At 35.2% G+C, this 17144-nt stretch overlaps 1 protein-coding gene across 3 annotated transcripts in view; it reads right to left on the bottom strand.

Annotated features, from left to right (window-relative positions):
* Positions 1-79: 79 nt before the first annotated feature.
* The window catches only part of LOC128983546 (pyridoxal phosphate homeostasis protein-like), a 102755-nt gene continuing 85690 nt past the window's right edge, over positions 80-17144 (bottom strand). For 2 of the 3 annotated variants that reach the window (XM_054402855.1, XM_054402856.1), the window contains exons 5-6: positions 14545-14643; positions 80-549 (exon numbers count right to left, since the gene is read on the bottom strand). In XM_054402855.1, coding sequence (XP_054258830.1) covers positions 424-549; positions 14545-14643 — 225 coding nt within the window. In that variant the 3' untranslated portion in view covers positions 80-423. The remainder of the gene's footprint in view (positions 550-14544; positions 14644-17144) is intronic. The other variant, XM_054402857.1, reaches the window with a different exon arrangement.

Consider the following 17144-nt stretch of genomic DNA (forward strand, 5'->3'; position numbering starts at 1 on the left):
GTAATGTGGACTGGAAGGGTCCCGAGTTTGTGAAATGCCAGGTTATCGGGAACTAGGGTTAAAAATAAGGACAATACAATTTTTAAGCTTTTTAACCTCCTTTTTTAATATTACAAGTCAGTATAACGTCATCAGATATAGTACAAAAAATCCTTGGTACGAGTTGTGAATGATTTTACTTGAGCTGGCTTGAGTCCATGTTTAACTCGGACTCAAAATATTATTCTTTTTCTGATCCAGGTGATGGTAGAGTTATCCAGACTGCCGGGTTATCGAGTTCCAAGTTTGCGGGACTCTACTGTACCGTCCTATTAATGAGGTAAAGTAGTTTAATGGAAGACCTTACTATCTTTTTTGCAAAGTAAAATTTAATTTGCTTTTAACCCTTGTCACTTCCATTGTTAAAAGGCCAACTAGCCACAGTTAGCCTATGTTAGTCGTTGCGACCTGATCTGCAAGCTTGTCAACAGAATTTTCAGCTGGTTTATTGTACTGTCTGGCACCAAATATTGATGAGCCTACTCTTACATTGGTACTTCCTACTTCTATCTGAAAAAATAAAACAAGTAAGTTAAACACTTTAAAGACACTAACGGCAGTAGTAAACACAAATGAATAGTATCGTTGCGTAAGCCTAAAGGCTTTTTAAATATGTGAACTGTATTTGTAGATGGTTAAATTTTTATTTGAAGTAAAAATATAGGGGAGTTTTGTTAATTTTGCTACAGATAAGTTTTACCACAATGAAGTTTTTGAGGAAAGATCTTGAATTGTGTATGGCCATACATTTGACGTAGTCTCGCCAAGAAGATGTCTTTAATATTTATTTCGCCCAGGAATAAACACAATTTAATTGAATTTAAAGAATTGAATTGACTTGAACAATAAGAATAGAAAATGTTGAAGAATATGAATACGAAGAGAAAAAGAACTACAACGAAAGATGTTACAAGAATAATGATATGGCAAGGAAGCAATGTACGTGGCACAGTAATCTAAAAAAAATTTTTAATCCTTTATTTGGACTCACGTTGGTAGCCTAAGGAAGTCTGCAAGCATTCCCCCTAAAATACATTTGGACGCCTTCGAAGCTACAGACGCATTCAGTAAATTTGAACACTTGGCTTCCTTCTTTTCCTCTGTATTCAACGTAGCTGACATCCCAACACCATTTTTTTTGCTTTAGATGGAACTTCTCTCTCTCTCTCTCACTGTGTTATTTTGACTCATGACATTACGAAGAAACTCAAAGCCCTTGATGTGAGAAAAACTGCAGGCCCTGATGATACACCACTGAATGTTCTTAGATATTGCGCCCCTGTATTGTCCCCTCATCTTTCAATTTTGTTCAGCTCTCTACTCACTGAAGGTGTTTTTCCATCTTCACATAGCTTTGTTGTGCCCATTCGTAAGCAAGGGGATAAATCTGATTTAAGGAATTATAGGGCTATTGTGATTCAGTGCACTTTTTGCTAAGGTTTGACAGAATTGTCCTTGACTATGTCAACCATAGTAAATGCATCATGTATAAGGGGAGCAACACAGCTTCATGCGGTCAACCATCACCAATCTACTTGGGCTCCAGGAGTTTATCATGGCTTCCTTTCTTGAATCGTGCCCCATTGATTGTGTCCACATTAATTATTCCAAGGCATTTGATAAGGCCAACCATCAAATACTGCGAGCTAAACTCAATTATTATGGCGTTTGTGGGGCCCTTATTCAAGTGGTTGGAGAGCTATCTTACTGGAAGATCACTCACAGTTTGACACGAAGGTGTAACATCCCTGCCTTTTTAAGCCTTATTAGAAGTTCCCCAGGGCTCGCATCTGGGTCCCTTGCTTCTCTGCCTGTTTACCAACGAGATTGGTAGCGTGATAACTGTTGACCATTTACTTTTTGCTGATGTTGTCAAAATCTTCTGTCGAGCCCGGACGTGTCAATCACAGGAATCCCTTCAGCAACCAGTCGACAATATTAGCAGCTGGTGTACAGACAACTCAATGGAACTTAACGTCTCAAAATGTCAAGTTGTAACTTTTAAACAGGGTTATTTTGTAAACCATTTGACTACCGTATAAATGGAAAGAGTTTGAAGAGAGTTGAAATGGTTAAGGATTTGGCAGTGAATATGGGTCCCTTCTCTTGGCCTGAATGTACATATAAATCACGTAACACCCAAAGCTAACTCTCTGGTGGGTTTCATTATGAGGTCAACAAAGGACTTCCAATCTCCAACATTGCTGTTAATCCTCTACAAGTCCTTCATCCCTTCTGTTATGGAGTATGGGTTAGTCATATGGTCACCGCATCAGATTGGCCACATCAATATGATTAATAAAGTCCAAGTTCGCTTTGTTAGAATGCTAGGAAAGGGAATGGGATACACTAATGGCAATGCCCCAGTCACTGATCTTGAGGCTCAGTATCACACCTTTAGCCACTTCACACGAAACTAACCATGATGCTGTTGTTCAAGCTGGTGAATGGTGTTCTGGACTGCCCCGATCTCCTTCATGACATAGTGACATACCCTTGGTGGCTCTTTGTGGGAATTGCTTTATGACTGTTTTTCGCCGGAGGTACGAGCCAACTTCATATGATTACAACAGTGGCATCTCGAGATAATATTGAGACTAGGAGGAGAGGCTACCAGTTCTGCTGACTTCTTTGGTTCATTGTTAAATGCCTTTAAGAGTGTTGTGGAAGAGGTATTCCTGGGTTCATCTTAGTGAGGTTGTTTGGCCAACGTGGGTTTTGTCGTAACAAATTCTTTTGATAATTAGGTAAATTCAATTCATTGTTAACTTTTTGTTGTTTAAGTTCTGAACATTTTTATATTGTCTGTAATAATAGGTTGCTGTTTAAAATTGTTGACGTTATCTCATGCTTTAATTAATTTTTTTTGGCTTTTTTTACTTGGACTATTGTTACTTGGTTATAGATAATTTGTTATCCGTCCACTTTGTTCTTTGTCACACTGCATTTTGTTGTCTTGTTACCAATAGTATCATGTCATATTACTATTTAATTTAATCACCATCATTTTTACCAATTGTTACTATTGTTAATTTAACTGAACTGTCTTCTTCTTCTTCTAGTTCACTTTTTAAAAGCTGGCTTGGTTTAAAATAACCACGTAGCCACACTACTTCCTAAGTAAATTTTCCCGGGGTTTTTTTAAAATGTCAAAAAGATGCTAATAGAATAGAATAGAACAGAAATCTTTATTTGCCATTAACATTACACATGTATTAGCAATAGTCAAGAATTGTAGGCTTACAATAAATATATATTTACTAGGTGAAACACGTCGAAATCGACGGTTGCTTTAAAGGCTTACGATAGCTCTTCTAACTGTGACAGAGTTAAATTATAAGAAATGTGACCAATTAGCATTGTTTGATGAGTAATAAATAAGTGTAGAAAAAATAATGACTATTGCGTTAGTTACAAAATATGGTTGATATATTTTGTAACTAACAAAATGGCTATTGCATTAGTTAAAAAATATGGTTGATATATATTTATTGTAGGCTTGCTTGACCTGTTAAGCCTTTGACTTGTTATATTCTTGACTATTGCTAATACGGGATCACATCATTTGTCCGAGTTTTCAACTGTCCGAGTTTGTTACAAATTACAAAATATTTGAAAAATCATTTGTCCGAGTTTTCAACTGTCCGAGTTTTGATAAATAACTAATAATAATTAGATAAATCAACTGTCCGAGTTTTCATTTGTCCGAGTTTTTAAATTATTTAAAGAAATATCAAAATATCATTTGTCCGAGTTTTCAACTGTCCGAGTAGGGGCAACATCAAAATGTGACACTGCGCGCCGAGACTAGCGTGTCTAAAGCGCCTGTTCAGAAGTCGATGTGAACCCCTTCTGTGAAGGAGTCAGGCATTGTGCGAGCCGCGAGAGCCCCTCACGTCGAATTAAGAAAAATTATTTTATTTTTATATAAGACTAATTTTACAATTTTTAATTCTAAAATTAAACTCTCATCACCTAACACAACCAACCAAACTTGCTGATAATATAAAATACCCCCGCAATTATTATATTATCAGCAAGTTTGGTTGGTTGTGTTTGGTGATGACAGTTTGATTTTATAATTAAAAATTGTAAAATACCCCCGCCGCAGCAAACCTGCAGACTAAGCGAATTTCCATTTGACTGATTGGATTTACACTGAAATGTCTACTTAAAAATATAACATTTATTCCCGATTTAAATAGAATTAGTTTAAAAAGTACTTAGGTTTGCTGCATCAGGGAGGGTAAAACTGTTTGTTTTTGTAAAATGTTAATAGTTAGTAAGAAATAAAAACATTTTCCAAATTTGATCAAAATATGTTCATAAACAAGCAAACTACAACAGTTTACTTATTCTCCATAAGAATAACATGGGAATTTTAAATTTACAATTTTTTGAAATTTTCTCCGTAACCATTAGGCGCATAATAACGCTTCAATATACTAAATTATTTGTTTTTTTAAGCTCTACAAAATGGTTTAGAAAGAAATTGCAAAATTTTATGTTTTTTGAGTCAAAAATGGGAAAAACCTATTTTTACCCCATAAAACCCCCCATAAACCCCCGTTCCCATGGTCCGATCATGCTGGATCACGAACTCGTTCGAATAAACGTAGGTTTACACGTTTGTACCAAATTTCATCAAAATCGGATCACTTTTGCTCGAGTTATCGTGCTAACGGACACATATATATATATATATATATAAATATATAAATATATAAATATATAAACATATAAATATATAAATATATATATATATATGAATTTGAACAAATGGTGTTTTTGGCCTCTAGGGACCTCAAAACGAAAAAAAAATCGGTCCAGCATCCAGGTCTTACCATGAGTACTACGGTAATAGCTTATTCCCTATATGGGAAATTCGCTAAAATTAGTCTTATAATAAAAATAATATAATTTTCTTAAGTCGACGTGAGGGCCTCTCGCGGCTCGCACAATGCCGGACTCCTTCACAGAAGGGGTTCACATCGACTTCTGAACAGGCGCGTTAGACACGCTAGTCTCGGCGCGCATTGTCACATTTTGATGTTGCCCCTACTCGGACAGTTGAAAACTCGGACAAATGATATTTTGATATTTTTTTAAATAATTTAAAAACTCGGACAAATGAAAACTCGGACAGTTGATTTAACGAAATATTATTATTATTTAAACCATACTCGGACAGTTGAAAACTCGGACAAATGATTTTTCAAATATTTTGTAATTTTTTAGAAACTCGGACAGTTGAAAACTCGGACAAATGAACCTCACCCGCTAATACACGTGTAATGTTAATCTTACTAATATTATAAATGTGAAAGTTTGTGTGTTTGTGTGTTTGTTTGTTTGTTTGAAGTTCAATCACGCATAAACCACTGGACGGATTGGGCTGAAATTTGGCATGATGATAGCTTACATTCCCGATTAACATATAGGCATATTCTTATCTCAAAAATCCTTTCGGGCTCCGCCCCAGTGGCTCTGTAATTCCCCATGTTAACCTTATGAGTATTCATATTTATTGGGGATAAAAGAATTTAGTCAGCTGTTTCAACTAAAAAAGTTGGTTCTATGATATGGAAAAGCATTAAAAAGTTATAAGATTTACCAACAGGGTGCAGCACTATATTTTTTTTGCATTTATGAAATCAGCTAATTTGAACTAAGCAGCAACAAAAAACTGTGATTCGCAATAAGAACTGTCAAAGTAGGATTGTTTACAGTTATGTTTATGTTTTTCATTTCATGAATAATTTGTGATATTTTGCGAATTGTGGATAATTTATTTTTCTCTATTGTTTAGGTGAAGTGGTAGAACATTATGGCTATGGTAGATGTGTAATACTATAGAATACTGTAAATTTAAAAAAGCAAATTTTATCAAACTGTGTCCTCCCTTATTGCAAACGCAAAGCTTGAGTATAACTGCAATAAGCATTTTATACTTAAATTCCAACCCCGTACGAAGGACGGGTACTCTGCTAGTGGCAAATAAAGATTTCTGTTCTATTCTATTACTGACAGTTAAATTAACAATAGTAACGATTGGTAAAAATGATGATACTATTGGTAACAAGACAACAAAATTCAGTGTGACAATGAACAAAGTGGACGGATAACAAATTATCTATAACAAAGTACTGTAACAATATGGTTGATCATTCAATGAATAACATATTTCTTATACCGTCCGTTATAGGTGTTATTGTTCCTATGTTAACTGGTTTCTCTTCTTTTTGATGAATATAATAAAATGAAGAATGCTTTTGGAGGAATCTTTAAATAGTATTACAATCTTATTGGTTGATATATAAGTACAGGCGCTAGGTGCAGTTAAGTATGCATGAAAAGAGTCAAAGATTTTGACTTTTGATTTTGGTAATGGGGACCTAGGTGAGTGTAAAAACCCATGTCGTCGCCTCCATGGGTAGTCAACAACATAGGGGTGGGGGCGCAAAATTGAGAAAAACATTAATCAGAAAACCGCTTTTAACTCCCTTGTTATTGAACGTAAGTAAAAGATTCATTTAAATTGACTTTTGAATTTAGTAATGGGGACCTAGGTGAATGTAAAAACCCATGTCGTCGCCTCCAGGGGTAGTCGGCAACATAGGGGTGGGAGCGCAAAGTTGCGAAAAACGTTAATAAGAAAACCGCTTTTAACTCCCTTGTTATTGAACGTAAGTAAAAGATTAATTTAAATTGACTTTTTATTTTATTAATGGGGGCCTAGGTGAGTGTAAAAACCCATGTCGTCGCCTCCAGGGGTGGTCAACAACATAGGGGTGGGGGCGCAAATTTGCGAAAATCGTTAATCAAAAAACCGCTTTTAACTCCCTTGTTATTGAACGTAAGTAAAAGATTCATTTAAATTGATTTTTGATTTTGGTAATGGGGTCCTAGGTGAGTGTTAAAACCCATGTCGCACCCTCCAGGGGTGGTCGACAACATAGGGGTGGGGGCGCAAAGTTGCGAAAAACTTGAATCGGCAAACCACTTTTAACTCCCTTGTTATTAAATGTAAGTAAAAGATTCTTTTAAATTGACTTTTTATAAGTAATGGGGGCCTAGGTGAGTGTAAAAGCCCATGTTGTTGCCTCCAGGGGTGGTCGACAACTTAGGGGTGGGGGCGCATGTGCATATACTATACGGCCGCATATGTAACTGACTCAGGTATACAAATGTTTGAGCACATCTAGAGGTGCTAGGGAGTTGAAATTTGGCAAACTTCTTGGTCTTGGACCCAAACCCCCGGGAAAATTCTGAAAAATGACATTTTCGAATTTTAACCCCCCCCCCCCCAAAATTTCGAATTTCCTCTCTATGTTATTCTTACGGGGAATAGCATTGAAAGTGGTCGACTTCGTGTGCTCATCTGAACCATTTAGAAACGTGCTAGAGACTTCCCCCTCAAAAATCCAAAATGGCTGACACCTAAAAACGAATAAAACACGTTTTTTTTAATTACTATAGCTCTAAAACTGTAAGAGCTAGAAAAGATTTGAAAGAATTTTAATGATTAGGAATTAAATTTTCTACAAAACACTTTCAGGTGTTCTTCAAAAATCGCACTATTTTACCTTCGAAAAACGCCCTTCTTTCAAAATTTGGTAAATTTCTTTCAAATTTATTATAATTTTCACTATTTTTTTCTACTTTAGAATTTTTTTGCAAATATTATTAATTCTTTATATTTAACTTAACTAAGTTTACTTTAAATTCTATTCATTTAATGTTTTTTTGTAACTTTACTCCTTGACCCCCAAAACTTAGGTTTAATGTCAAGATTTGAAAGGTTTTTGCCACTTTTACGAGCCCCATGTTATTCTTACAAAGAATAACTATGAAATTTAAAGACTTTGGTATGCTCATTTGATTTGTTTAGAAACGTAGACTTGAAATTTGGTAGTATTGTAGTATTTGATCCTAAATTAACGTTGAAATTTCCAAAGGTCCCATTTTAAAATTTTAACCCGACCAAAAATCCAAAATGGTAGACATCTAAAAAAGAGAAAAACACGTTTCTTTTAAACGCCTATAACTCAAAAAGGGGAAGAGTTAGAAAATATTTGAAAGAATTTTATGATCAGGAATACAGTTTTCTACAAAACCCTGCTAAACGATTTCCAAAAACCACACCCCTTCACCCCTAAAAAAACACCCTACTTTCAAAAAATTGGCCATTAAATTTTTTAATGGTTTTCATTATTTTTTCCTAACTAATTTATTTTTTTTTTATTTATTATAATGCTTTGTACTCTCCTTAATTAACTTTAAATTTTAATCATTGCATATTTTTTCGTAGCTCCTTCACCCCTAAAATGTAAGTTTAATGTCAAAATTTGAAAGATTCTAACACTGCTACGAGGCTATAACAGTTTCCCATATTATTCTTATGGGGAATCTTGAAAGTGACTTACTTCAGTGTTAGTTTCTTAACCATTTAGAAACGTTATAGAGGCTTGCAACTTTATCCTGGAGCGTACGACATGGGTTTGAGACTCACCTAGGCCCCTATTACTAAAATCAAATGTCAATTTAAATTAATCTTTGACTTACGTTCAATAACGAGGGAGTTAAAGCAGTTTGCCGATTAAAATTTTTCGCAACTTTTCGCCCCCACCCCTATGTTGTCGACCACCCATTGAGGCGACGAGATGGGTTTTTACACTCACCTAGGTCCCCCATTAACAAAATCAAAAGTTAATTTAAATTAATCTTTGACTTACGTTCAATAAAAAGGGAGTTAAAAGCGGTTTTCTGATTAACGCTTTTCGCAGTTTTGCGCCCCCACCCCTATGTTGTCGACCACCCCTGGAGGCGAAGACATCGGTTTTACACTCACCTAGGTCCCCATTACCAAAATCAAAAGTCAATATCTCTGACTCTTTTCATGCATACTCAACTGCACCTAGCACCTCGCCTATATTGTGGTACACACTTCTGCGATTTCAACAGTGTTATGCAGATTAAATCTGTGTTTTTTTTTAGAAAAATATCTGTTTGTTGAGAAGGCACGTTCTTACTTCAAAGGGAAGCCCACCCTAAAGCTGTGTAAGTTTTTGAGCGGAGCGAGCGAAGCGAGCTAAGCTCTTATACATCGACTCTTATGCATTTCGTAATAGGCAAACTCCTCCTAGACGGCTGAATCAATCGTTTTCAAATTTTGCATGGTGATAAAGACCATATCGGTGAGTGCCAACATTTAAATGGTGTTAAAAAAGTCTCTCAGGAATCCGCCCCACTGGGTCTCAAAGTTTCAATGTAATCCTTATGGAAGCAGTATTTGACACATAAACGAAAACATATGATCAGCTGTTGACTTTTGAATGCAGTAGATAAAGAAATAGCTGATAGCAGTAATCCACAGATATTAGAACAGAAACGGTATTGATCATAAATATAATCAAATGACGACACTAGCTTGAGGTCCGTGATGTAGGAAGTGGTGAAGGAAGTAGTAAAGGTGAGCAGTCTTGAGTGTGGAAACTGTTTATGACGATTAGATTTAGGTATCAGCATTCCTAAAATTCTATGGGAAGGGAGGAAAATGGGTCCACGACATAGGAAGTGGTGAAGGAAGTAGTCAAGGCGAGCTGTCCGGAGTGTGGAATGTGTTTATGACGATTAGATTTACGTATCTGCATTCCTAAAATTCTATTGAAAGGGAAGAAAACAGGTCCGCGACGTAGGAAGTGGTGAAGGAAGTAGTCAAGGCGAGCTGTCCGGAGTGTAGGAACTGTTTATGACGATTTGATTAAGGTATCTGCAATCCTAAAATGCCATGGAAAAGGGAGGGAATCAGGTCGGTGACGTAGGAAGTGGTGAAGGAAGTAGTCAAGGCGAGTTGTTCGGAGTGTGGGATCTGTTTATGACCAATAGATTAAGGTATCTGCAATCCTAAATTGCTATGGAAAGGGAGGGAAACAGGTCCGTGACGTAGGAAGTGGTGAAGGAAGTAGTAAAGGCAAGCTGTACGGAGTGTGAGAACTGTTTATGACGATTAGATTAAGGTATCTACAATCTTAAAATTCTATGGGAAGAGCGAAGAGAGGGAAACAGGTCCGCGACGTAAGAAGCGGTGAAGGAAGTAGTAAGATGAGCAGTGTGGAGTGTTGGAACTGGAAACCGTTTGTAGCAGTTAGATTAATGTATCTGCAATGCTGAAATGGGTGGAAGCATGCCCACGACATAGAAAATGGTGAAAGAAGTAGTAAACTTCATATTTTGTTGTGGTGTTTCCGGACCAATTGATTGACAAATAAATAAAAGGTTAAAATACCTGCTTGTCGCCTTGTGGTCCAAAGTATTGTCGTAGTGGATTATGTACATTTTGGCGCGAGCGCCATCGTATGGGAGAGGTTGGTTCCAAATTCAACTGATACATACTCAAATACATACTCAGATACATACTACTATATATGTACTGATACATACATAAAGAGCGAATGGAGTATGTATCAGTTGAATTTGGAACCAACCTCTCCCATACACTGAAAAACCAGATGAAAAAGCATGGCAAAATTGTAGCCTTCAAAACATCTAACAAACTCCAAAATCTCCTTTCCGTAAAAAATGCACCACAGGATTTTTATCAAAAAACAGGAGTTTATAAAATAACCTGTAATGACTGTGATAAGTTTTACATTGTCCAAACTGGAAGGCCCTTTGTAAAGAGGTTTAAAGAACATCTTCCCAAGAAAACCATCGTTCAAAAATCAAATTTCGCCGACCATTTGGTAGCCAGTAACCATAGTTATACTGATATAACAACAAATTTGCAGCCTTTACACATTTGCCAAAAAGGCCGAACAATGACGGCATTGGAACGGTTCGAAATTTACAGAGCCTCTAAAATTGAAACAAACAACCTGTTAAACAACAAAAACACCCTGCAATCCAACATTCTTTTTGAAACCATAATACAAATAAATAATAGCCGAAACAATGCTGCACTAGCTACGTCACCAGGACAAAGGTCAGATCACGACCAACTACCGTCTTCAGTCGAGTCTCAACACACGTCTGGCGCGCCTCCATATCCTGCCCGTGCACGCGTAGCAAAAGTTAAAAATGTTAATTAACGGTCGACCGGTTTTTATGTGTGTTTTGTGTTGTGAACATCTTACGCACCTCTTCAGGGAAGTTTAGTGTAAACAGTTCTTATACGGATCCGACGATGGCGCTCGCGCCAAAATGTACATAATTCACTAGGACAATACTTTGGACCACAAGGCGACAAGCAGGTATTTTAACCTTTTATTTATTAGAAGTAGTAAAGGCTAAAAGTGCGGAGTGTGGGCAATGTTTGTGGCAATTAGATTAACGTATATAAAATACTAAAATGCTATGGAAAGTGATGAAAACAACAGGTCCACGATGTAGAAAGTCGCTTAGGAAGTAGTAAAGTATGAGCATAGTGTGAGAACCGTCTGAGGCAGTTAAATTACTGTATCTTCAATCCTAAAATGCTATGAGAAGGGAAGGAAACAGGCCCCACGACGTAGTAAGTGGTGAAGGAAGTAGTAAAGGCTGGCAGTGCAGAGTGGGGGAACCGTTTGGGCAGTTAGATAAATGTATCTAATACTTAAATGCTATGAGAAGGGAAGGAAACAGGTCTATGACGTAGGAAATGGTGAAGGAAGTAGTAAGACTTGCAGTGCAAAGTGTGGGAACTGTCTTTGGAAATTACATTAATGTATCTGCAATCCTAAAATGCTATGGGAAGAGAGGGAAACAGGTCCACGACGTAGGGGGTGGTGAAGGAAGTAGTAAAGGTGAGCAGTGTTGAGTGTGGGAATGGATTAATGTATCTGCAATGATAAAATGCTATGGGAAGTGACTGTAGACAGTAGGTTAAAATGATTACGAAGCACGAATCGATACATATTTCGATACATGCAATCGTTTAAAATAGAAATTTACAACTGAGTTGACAACGGCTGATTTTTACTCCATAGAGGCTAAAAACGATTTTTACTCCCTAAAGAGTAAAAATGCTACTTTAGACCCGCAACGCATGCATTAAAAACGACTGTTTTTACTGTAGTGTGACAAAAACAATATAATATGTACCCTTGATGACTCTGCTCAATTTTGTGGATGCCTCTGCGAACGCCACCTAGTATTTTTCCTTCGTCACGTCGGTCATCATACCGTACTACTGTGCCAATGAATAACCCTATAGTTTTAGCAATAGTAATTTTTTAAGCATAATTTTGATTCCATGACATGCGGATGTCAGTTGTCTCAGCCTTATCAATTACATAAAGTGTTCAATATAATCTCTCTTCGGAATGTTAGGTGTAGTGGAATATACTTGTAGTGAAGCTGACTTTTATTCTTGAAATGAGGGACCTCGTTCATATGGTCATGCGGCTTCATTGGCAACAAATAATGCAAATGACAAAGCAATGCTGCAATTCCAAAAAGCAAATACTGTAAATTGTTACGTAAATAGTGACGTTTACATGCATTGTTGTTAATCAACGTATCTTAGAAAGGATGAGGAGATCTAGTTCAAAAGGAACACGATTTTTCTGTCATGACAATAACTGCTTAATTGGCAATTAATCTTTGTGAAATTTGTTTTACAGTCTAAATGTAGTGTTATTTTCAAAAATCTCACTTAAGGCAAACCAAGTGGGCCACGGTCCGTAACAGGCCACTGCAAACCATCTGTCAAGATATAGGTACTATTTTAGGCAAGGTTTTCTCTGTTTGGATGTTATTAGACAGGATAAGAGCACAATGAATTTCTTATGCAGATGAATAATCCGTTGATTACAAGAAATATAAGTCGAAATAATAAATGTCACAATCCAAGCGCATTAAAATGGCTCTGGCCTGAACCTTTTTTGTAGTATATAGTTTGGGCATTTTTTATGTTACAATCTGGGTCAGTTGAAGTGCACTTTAATATTTCTTCATACAAATTATAACAAATTTAATCCAGTTGCTGTGAACCACTATTAATTTAACAAAATATGGACACGGCTAATATGGGCAACGTGCCCTTCTGCACTTGTATTATTTTTTATTGTATTAGACAGTCGAAATCTTTTTAAATAATTGAAAACATGTATGGAAATAATCTCATGAACCTATCATGATCTGTCTTGAATAATATGACAAAATATCGGCAAAAGTGGTCAAAAAGGCAGACACCAACCCGTACTACAGTATTAAGAGTTTCCAATGATTTCATAATTAAACGTTATTGCGAAACATAACATGATGCAAAACAAATTTAATTTTAAAATCAGAAAATTACATTGCAAATACTTCTTTTTGACAAACTCAGTGACTCCCTATAATATGTATTCTTTGAAATACCATTTTAATATTAACAGCGGTTTCATTAAAAAGTAGTGAAAAATTATGCATATGACGATAATGTAAACAAATCTGGGAAGGGAACTTTAAGAGCTTCTGGGGCAGAGCCCTAAGGGAATTTACTTTGTTTTTCTTTTGATGGCTAATCTACAGACCGAGACCTTTCTTTGGACAGAGACCAAGTTTCTACACCCAGCCGTTCTCTCAATTTAGTGGAGACAAAGTTTCCAATTAAATATTTAGATTCCCCCATGTTAATCTTATAGGAGAAAACCCAACTTTGGTGGAAGATCCTGTCCAAACTAATAAAGATTTAAAAAAATGAAAAACACTTTGCAAAACTACAGATCAGGGCTATTTTTTACACTTTAATCATCAAAATCCAAAAATGAGGGACGAGTTCTGTTCACAAAAATCGGCTTAGCGTATTATATATATAGATAGATAGATGTCTGCCGTCTCATAACCAATAACTACAAGCTTTGTACGCATATTATGAATTTTTTAAATTTTTTGTATGATATGCATATTATTATTGTAAATTATTATTGTTGTCCGTGGAATAAATAAATAAAATTAAATTAAGTAATGTTTACATAATAAATTGTATTGTGTGCCTATTGTTGGCCATATTTGGGTTTGTGCTACTGACTCTCTTTCTCTGTTACATCAGCTGGCCAACTTTTATTAAATACTAAACAGGAATTATAGGATGAATGAAACATACTCCATTATTAGCAAAAGTTGAACAACTAACTATTTTCAACAAAAATGAGTTAGGCTACTTACACTTTTGCAAAATAAAAGAATAACAACATCAATCACTATAATAAACTGATTGATCAAAATAAATCTATTACAAATCAAGATGCTTTTGTTTGGAAATTATATTATACATTGTAATTTAACAAGTCCAGATACAAATGCCCACTCAAAAGCTCACATGTTTTGTATGAGCATCAACATTTCCTAAGAAGGCTTTCTAGTTCCCAGAAACAAAACTTTCTTCAGAAAGTTATATTTACAGAGAAAACTTATTGTTATTTAAATTTTCCCTTTTCAATTCATTTTTGCTAGACTCTTGTGATAAAGTTTGCTATCCAAAGACTCAAGATAGCCTTTATGAAGATAATACAAAGCAGATGTATATAGTTTTCAACTTACTGCATGTTCAAAGTCATTTGACATGCCCATTGAAAGCTCAAATTCAGCTACATTTCTATTCAGAGCTTTTGCAACATCCTCTCGGCACTTAATAAGAACCTAGAAAAAAATTTTACATGTAGAATACCATGGTGGGAGGACATTGTGAAATATCTATCTATCTATCCACTTATATATAATTCAGTTTTAAAAATCTTTGTACAACTAAATCTAAAGTTCTACTGAACCAATTTTATTAATTAATGGGTTGTTGGAAAGCCTGATTCGTGTAAATTTGCAAATAATTACCGTAAAATGGGGTGAATAGAAACAACAGGGTGAATAGAAACAAAACTTCAATGAATGATTCACATTTTTATAACTTTGTTATACATTGACTTTATATAAGGGAATTATTTTCCCCCATTATAACCATATCCTATCTACCTGGGAAAAATTAGTTTAGCATATTGGTATCACTGCTTCGGATGTTGGATGATGCGAAACATCATTTGAAAATTTTGGCGAAAAACATTCTTTTCAAAACTTTCTCTCTAAGTATGAACCTATTACATGTATTTATGTTAATAACCATTTTTTATATTGTCTTAGGTATCTTAAAACCAAGTGTGTTAATAGATTAGCCTTAGAATAAACTATATTTTTTTACTTTATTTTTAATTTAGGTTATGTCATGATTTTGCAAAACCAGGGTGAATAGAAACACTTTTTTTTAACCAGTGGTGCCCAGAAAACCCCCCAAAAAAGAAAAAAAAATACCAGAGATGAAGATGATTCTACATCAGTCACACTGGAAGAAAGTGACAAAGACGAACAATTTGATGAAGAAGAACGAGCATACCTAGCTCAAGACATCAGTGAGTCTTCAAAGTTGTCCCTTCATGATCATGTAATTGTCAAAGTAATGGGGAAAAACAAAACTTGCTATCGTTTATATGTTGCAAAAGTTATTGAATTTGACGAGGAAGGATAAATAGGAAGATTCATCAAGAAAATTGCGCAAACCAACAAGTTCTGAGAGACAGATTAAGAGGCCCTCTTCAAAGTCGATGACGTAGTACGATCGGCTTCCAACTCCCAAGCCGTGTACAACTTGTAGATTTAAGGGAGTGTTGTATTTTGAGGAAGATTTGTCTGATTTTACTCTTCATTTAGTTGATTTCTAAGTAAGATTTTGTTACTCTGGTTTCACCCATTGTCATTTATGTTCTCCGATTTGTTTGGATAAGGGTTTATGAAAACAACGTTTTTATACTTCGTACTTATAAATAAATGTGTTAATTAACTTTAAATATTTTTATTTACAACAACCTAAGCTAACAAGCATAAATTTCATGTTTCTATTGTCCCTGGTAAGTGAGGAAAAGCAACAATGATCAATTTAACACAGTGTTTCTATTCACCCCAAAGTGCGGGGTGAATAGAAACAGCCATATTTTATTTTTTTTCTGCTTAATGATTAAAAAGAAAAAAAAATGGATAACTGGTTTGAGTAGAGGAGTTCAAGACCGAAAATATGAGCTAGTGTTGAAAATTTAAAAATTAAAAATATCGGTTTTACAGAAGCTTAAAAGTTAAAAAGTGTTTCTATTCACCCCATTCTACGGTACGAAAGTTTGATTTTTTTAATGATTTACTAGGTGAAACCCGTCAAAGTCAACACTTACTGTTGAGGTTGCAAGCAAGATCGATTGACTATAAATCGAAGATAAATAACTAAATTTGTTTAACAATTTGGGTTGTTCGTGATTTAGCAGTGTGCTTTTTAGGTACATCCGATCTTAATAATCAATAATTCAAATGGAAGCTGGTATTTCACTGAAGGTTCTTAGGTCAAAACAAACAGGATAACGTAATTAGAATTGAGTTAATATATCTAAAACTAAATTGCATATCCAAGATATAATCAAATTTATGTTTTCTGATTGAGCGATACAGTTTCATGAACTTGACTGACTAAAACCATCAATATCTCAAATGAAAGCCTTTATTTCTAGAATATTTTAAGAACAAGATATATAAAATAACTTAAATAAAAATAGAGTTACGTATCATTGATTGCAGATAAGTACTAAAACGATTATAATTATTGTTGATGCGTGATTCAGCAGTGTCCTTAGGTAGTCTGATCTTAATAATCAATATCTCAATTAATAGCTGGTATTTCACTAAAGGTTATTAGACCAAAACATATAAGGTAATTAAATTAGAACTGCTGGAATACGTCTTCGATTGAAGTAAAAAATTGAAAAAATCAAATGTATATTGTTCTTTGAGTAATACATTAGATAAATTTTAAAATGATGATGCTTGATGACAAATATGTGCTTGCATAGTTTTTTTTTAAGACTATAATTATGAAAATCGGTCGGGTAGAAGAGCCAAACAAACTCAAAATAACCCAAATTTAACTCCTATTAGAAATGTACAGGGAGGCAGTTTGTGCATAACTAGAAATATACGTCAAAATGAATGCTGATGCTTGATGGCAAATAAGTGGTGCGTCCATACCTTTAGTTTAAGGCCAATCTATGAAAATCTGTCGGGTAGAAGAGCTAACGCGACTAGAAAAAGAAAGACCAATAATTTTTATAGATGGC

This window comes from Macrosteles quadrilineatus, unplaced genomic scaffold (assembly GCF_028750875.1).
Source record: "Macrosteles quadrilineatus isolate MER2022 unplaced genomic scaffold, UCM_ALF_1.0 Scaffold_1__1_contigs__length_201487025, whole genome shotgun sequence".
NCBI lineage: Eukaryota > Metazoa > Arthropoda > Insecta > Hemiptera > Cicadellidae > Macrosteles > Macrosteles quadrilineatus.